This window comes from Osmerus eperlanus, chromosome 1 (assembly GCF_963692335.1).
Source record: "Osmerus eperlanus chromosome 1, fOsmEpe2.1, whole genome shotgun sequence".
NCBI classification, from domain to species: Eukaryota; Metazoa; Chordata; class Actinopteri; order Osmeriformes; family Osmeridae; genus Osmerus; species Osmerus eperlanus.
In genome coordinates this window covers 13,546,315-13,552,314 of record NC_085018.1, presented here as the reverse complement: position 1 = coordinate 13,552,314, position 6,000 = coordinate 13,546,315, and the positions used below count along the sequence as shown (strand labels likewise).

The window sequence follows — 6,000 nt, the reverse complement described above, 5'->3', positions numbered from 1 at the left end:
GAAGACCCGGGCCACACCCACACATCCCACATGCCCTCTTGAAACACATGCTAAATCCAGTTTCTCTCATTCCAAAAAATAAAACTATTCCAAACTGTAAGCTGAACCAGGAAGTCACTCACTAACCTCACACAAATCTAGTGTGTAGAGGCTTTACAACAGCAAGGTAATGCACTCAAAGCCTGTAGTGTCACCGCAGACTCCTATCTGTCTGTTCTGTTTCTTGCTAGTGTGAGACCAAACACCACAGTGTGTGGGCTTCATATATCTTCAGATTCATTATCCCAGAGAACAGGTGTCAAAACTTGCCATTGTTTTTATTTCATTACAGACCGCTTCTTTCCTTTTAAGGCTAGACACCCCAAACTGTTCTCCTGAGTGTGTCCGTTCTCTTGATGTGAGGGTCCTTTATCAGGTCTTGGAGAAAAAACATAATTCTATTTTTGAATTGAGGACAATCTTTTTGAGGCAATGTTTGTCCCCTAAATATATAATCCTCTTCATTTTATTGTTCTGTACGAGGGTACGTAAACGTTTTCTGATTAACGGCTTTTTGTTAGCTTCCATTTGACTGTCCTCCAGAGCCACATCCCAGAATGTTGGGACTGTAACGTCAGCTTGCCTTCCTCAGCTGCAGAAAACATATCTTATGCTGCTGGTTATCATTCCATCCAGATAACACAATGAATTATGTTCTGCTTAGCTAAACAAAGTAACAGAACCAATCATTAAAAAAGCAGGCCATGACAATGTCTTTTCTCTCTGAATCCAAAAGAAATGAGAAGTTCTTGAAATAGCTGTTGTTGACAACAGAGAAATCGTCCTCAGTCAGGAGGTCTAGATGGTAGTAAATATCCTCTCTGGCAGAAAAGCAATAACATTTCACCACCGTCATTTCACATCTGCAGCCTCAACTCCAACTTCTTCCTATTTCCCCTCATTCTAACACCTGCTGAGGCAACAAATGAAACAAGACCAACACCCCCCTCTCTTTCTCTATATTCCCCTTCACCTCCCCCCCTCTCTCTTCCTCCTCTCTCACTCCAGCCCATTGGAGTCCACAAGGTGGCTTATCCCACCACCTCTGACACATCCATCTCCTCTCTCCAATCAGTCTAACTTACACCCCGCCAGGAACAACAGCGCCAGCGCCGTGCGGATACCGTTTCCCCCTGGCTGTAATGGGAAGGTTACGGGATCGGGATGGACGCGAGCACCTGTCGGGAATGCCAGGCACAGCAGGATTCCATTACCAGTTTGGCAGATCGCCAGCGCGTCCCATTTACCGGGAATCCTAGAATGTTGTCAACCTTAGTAACGGACGGTGGTGGGAACAGAGAGAAAGCAGCCCCGCTCACACCAACACACGAGTAAACACCTGCTCCTCACTGATGCTGTCGACTGGCAACTAGATACAACTGCAGATCGCCATCTCTGCTACGGAGAGTCAATTTGTATTGGGGGGGGGGGGGGGGGGGTTCTATTACATTCAGGAAGAGAAGGGAGTGAATCTGTACTGTGTATAAACACAAAAATCACTGTCCACATCTAGGTCAAATAACATCCTGTCAACAACTTTCAAGAGGAGGTGCTCTGAGAAAAAGTGGAGACGACATCTGTTGAGCTGCAGACAGATCGCTTCAGACAGGCTGCACTTGTGAGTGTGTGCGCGTGTGTGCGCGTGTGTGCGCGTGTGTGCACGTGTGTGCGCGTGTGTGCGCGTGTGTGCGCACGTGCGTGTGTTCGGCGGAGGGAACTCGCAGGGAGCTGTCTCATTCGTCTGTCAGAGAGGAGATCTATCTCCCCCCACTGAGAGGCTGATAGCAATGCCACATGACGGTCCACCCTCCACACCTGATACTCCCCAAGACTGTCCTATCTCACTGGACTGATGCACGCTCCTCACGTCCGTCACATCAAATGCATCATTAATATCACACCCTTCCTCAAGCTCCTCTCGGGGCGTCACATTGGAAGTAAACAGGAAGAAAGAGAGATACATTAAATCCACTTGATAGAATTATTGAATTCTGCACATTCATCGTCTGTACGTTTTCCCAAAGGCTCCTGTCCTAATCCTGACTGCTAAACAGGAAGCATTTATTATCCAAACACATTCTTGACTGCCTAGGAAGAGAGAGAGAGAGAGAGAGAGAGAGAGAGAGAGAGAGAGAGAGAGAGAGAGAGAGAGAGAGAGAGAGAGAGAGAGAGAGAGAGGGAGAGAGAGGGAGAGAGAGAGAGAGAGAGAGAGAGGGAGAGAGAGAGAGAGAGAGAGAGAGAGAGAGAGAGAGGTAGAAGGCTGCTGTGGTGCTGTGGCTATATCCCCTCCCAGTGTTAAGGACACCCGTTAATGAAAAAAGCAGCTGGTATAGCTGGTGTTTTCTGCAGGTTTGCAAGGAGAGCATTAGTACTTAAAGCCCCTGTGCCACGATTAACAATCAAACACGCTGTGAGCCTCCATGTTACCCTGAGTCTCTCCAGCAGCAGAGAAAATCTCCTTTTTGTCACAAAATCCTTAATGCTTTTTTCCGCGAAGAAAGAGGGTAATACCAAGAATGTTTCCAATCTGCTTTCAGAAATATTTGAAGAAGAAGAAGAAGGGAGAGAGAAAAAAAAAAGAAGCTTCCAATGAAATACGTGTGAACGAGAGGGTAATTGCGGACAAATGCAGTATTGAAATTCATTTTCAACTCTTTACACACCATTTCAATCTTATTTTCTGCTTGTTAACCACATCTTGTTGGTGAGGGTGGCCAGGACTGGCCAGTATGGATGGATAATTGTGTATAATGCTCTTCTCACACAAGATTTGCATCAATACAAATCATTTTTCCTATTCTGTGCTACTTAAGGCTCAACCCTTAGTAGCAGAGGGTCTTATTTTAAAGACTCGTTAATGGGGGGTGCCCAAAGAGGATAACAAGTTGAATCCCCAGCTTTAACAGAAAACACACACACACACAGTGGGGCATAGAAATTGCCTCAGCTTTTTTTTCAACAGAAGAAAATCACCCGGATGATGACAAATCAAAATGTCTCCATTGATTCCTTTCTCAATTAGGACAGCAGGGCAGTTCATTACCTGGAGTGATACTCAGTGCTATTTTCATGGTGGGAGGAGAGCAGACGAGGAGGGGAGGCAACAGTCTGAGCCACAACCCCGAGTCTAACACTGAGCAATATTACTCACACAGAGTAATAGGGGTCTTCCAATTCCAAACAATTACTCGAAGCAGATTAAGGGCCTACATTTATAAGCTTGAGCTAATTATTTCCTTCACATGTGTTCTCAGTGTTCTGAGCGGGATTTCCGTGTCCCAGGAAAGTGAAGACTGCTGTTTGGAACAGATGTGCCCCTATCAAGATGGATTTTAATTTGTTGATGTTAAGCCAATTGTTTGACAATTGTTCCAATTTATAAGAGCCAATCGAAACCCAGAGCTTTAGGAGGCAGCAGAAAAGACTACGTTAAGACATATTACTGGGCCATAGTTGGTTTCTCTATCAAAGTGAAATGGTATCTTAGTGAATTGCAATTTCAAACTGCGCTGTTTTGATAGATATTGCTAAATTAATAAATTATGACAGTTTATATTACTTTAGGTGAAGACTTCTGAGGAGATATTGATCATGGGCAAGGACTAAAGATTGTCTTAGATTTTCGGTCACAAGCTTAATCCATGTCAGAGAAACCAAGCCATTGTTGGATGAATGAAAAAAAACAAACTCTAGAATTAGACCTACCTGTGGGGAGAGACCGTTGCTGACCGGGTTCATGTGGTTGCTGGATGCTGATTGGCTCATGAAGGTGTCTGAGTAGCTGGCAAAGCCGTGGCGATTGGATGAGAGGCCGTAGGCGGAGCTAGTGTCTGTTAGCCCACCCTGGTGCATGGAGGACGGAGGGAGGGGCTGGGGGCGGTGCAGCGTACTGCTGCCATCTGACAACAACAACAACAACAACAGCATCAATACCAACAGCCACAACAACAACGATACTACCAGCCACAACAACAACAACAAAACTACCAGCCACAACAACAACCGCATGAGTGAGACAGAAGGCAACACCAGAAACAGCTGCCTATCCAAACTCCATGTGGATTTTGTTTTAGAATGTTTTCTGGTCTACTCTCTAGGGGTTCAGTTCATGGGCTGCAAAATCATCGACATTTCATGTTCATGTTCTATGGAATGTGGACTTCTACGGACTGTGGAGTTCTGATTCTGAATGTACAGTCTGGAAATGCCAGCAAACTGGATCAACGTCACCATCACTTTACAACAAAGGACTAACTGTAGGCTTAACTACATGCTGTATGGATCCTATATGTGTCACATGGTGTGTATGGGAAATAAAAGACTGTTAACATGCACATTAAACAGACACAGACATACCACAAATACTTCAAACCCAAGAACAAGCCAGATTAGATTAAGTTTAGTTTGACCCTAAGGCAAAAGTCTGTGTGGTACGGTCCACATAAAGACCTGGGGACAGACAGCTGCGACGCAGCACGGGGATAATCACTTTACAGATAGAGCTAGACTCCATAGAACAAACTTGCCCATTCAAACAGGCCCCGTTTTAGGGTCTAGCCGTGTCTAATTCTGTACTTCTTCTAGGGGAGAGGGCCTCTCGCCCTGTGAGAGAGTGTCACCTGGGTAGCTGGCCTCCTGGAGCTGGTACGAAGACAAGGTGGGCATCCCTGTGGGCGGGAAGCCTCCAGGCAGCAGGTGGTTGAAGGCCGCCAGCTGGTTGGCTCCGGCCTGCTTGCGCCACCTGGCTCTCCTGTTGCTGAACCACACCTGAGGAGAGGGGAGACGGTCAGAGGAGGAGAGGAGGAGAGTCTGCGTGAGAGAGCCAGCCGTCGTCCAAGGGTGAGGGATCAGTAGCTGGGCTGTTAAAACCTGTGTGGTTTGTGTGTGTGTGTGTGTGTGTGTGTGTGTGTGTCTGTGTGTGTTTCTGTGTGTGAATGTACGTCTATGTATGTGCGTGTGTGTGTCTGCGTGCATGAATGCATGCATCGGCTCACGTGTGTGTGCGTGTGTTCCTACACGGTGGAGAAACAGGGCCTCTGGGAGCTCCCATGCAGGCCCTGATCTGTGTCCCTGTTGTTCTTCCTAAGTGGCTGAGGCTGTGCTCTGAGTCAACAGACCGCCCTAAGCCCCCTTCAGAAGGGAGAAATCATGACAGGGTCAGAGGTAGCTCCCTGGGCCTCAGCACCACACATCTTGAGCATGTTTGTGAACCATTTAGACACTTTAAAGGAGGCCGGGAGGAATGCCACCATGGGGGATAAGTACCGGCTAGAACAGATACACACACACACACACACACACAGAGAGACAAACACAGAGTCATTGTGTACAAGATATGATCGGATTTAGTCCTCATTCAAAAAAACACATGCAGTCTGTGTAATATAAATAAACAAGACTGAGGATGGTAGTTTTAATCTAATGTCATAAGATTCTATTTTATGATAATAGAAATACAAATAAATGATTCTCATTCCCACAAAGTGAACAATGCAAAGCGCTCCTTCATTCATCTTATCTGAGTTATTCTTCTGCACAGCCAAGTGGTTCTGTTGACACAAAACGCTTCAAACGTCTACAACTTCAAACCACATATGCACAATGTCAACTCCTTGAATGAACGCGACTAAACACCCTCACTTTCAAACCGCCGTGATTTACACATTTCCAAAAAGGGGGTTTCTGCCTCAACAAAAACGCTAATATAATCGGTCCCCGTTTGAAAAGAGAGCCCATACAGCCAGCAACCTGTTTCATTTCACCAAGACAAGGCCTGGGACCAGTATGTGCCAAAGGTTGAAGAACACTGATCTATGCCTTGCACAGGCAATTCATCAGAGTTTAATACACTGTCAGCACAGTTCATCTACCGTTGTGTTGGAAATGGGCTGGCCTATTGTGAGAGCAGATGAAAGCAGGGGACAAAAGCGCCTCCATACGCCACAGAGAACACTGGACACA

At 46.1% G+C, this 6,000-nt stretch overlaps 1 protein-coding gene across 1 annotated transcript in view; it reads right to left on the bottom strand.

Moving 5' to 3' along the window:
* Nucleotides 1–1,110: 1,110 nt before the first annotated feature.
* Nucleotides 1,111–6,000, bottom strand: part of pax7a (paired box 7a) — a 35,183-nt gene continuing 30,293 nt past the window's right edge. The window contains exons 6-8 of the mRNA XM_062453988.1: nt 4,659–4,806; nt 3,745–3,938; nt 1,111–1,176 (exon numbers count right to left, since the gene is read on the bottom strand). Coding sequence (XP_062309972.1) covers nt 1,111–1,176; nt 3,745–3,938; nt 4,659–4,806 — 408 coding nt within the window. The remainder of the gene's footprint in view (nt 1,177–3,744; nt 3,939–4,658; nt 4,807–6,000) is intronic.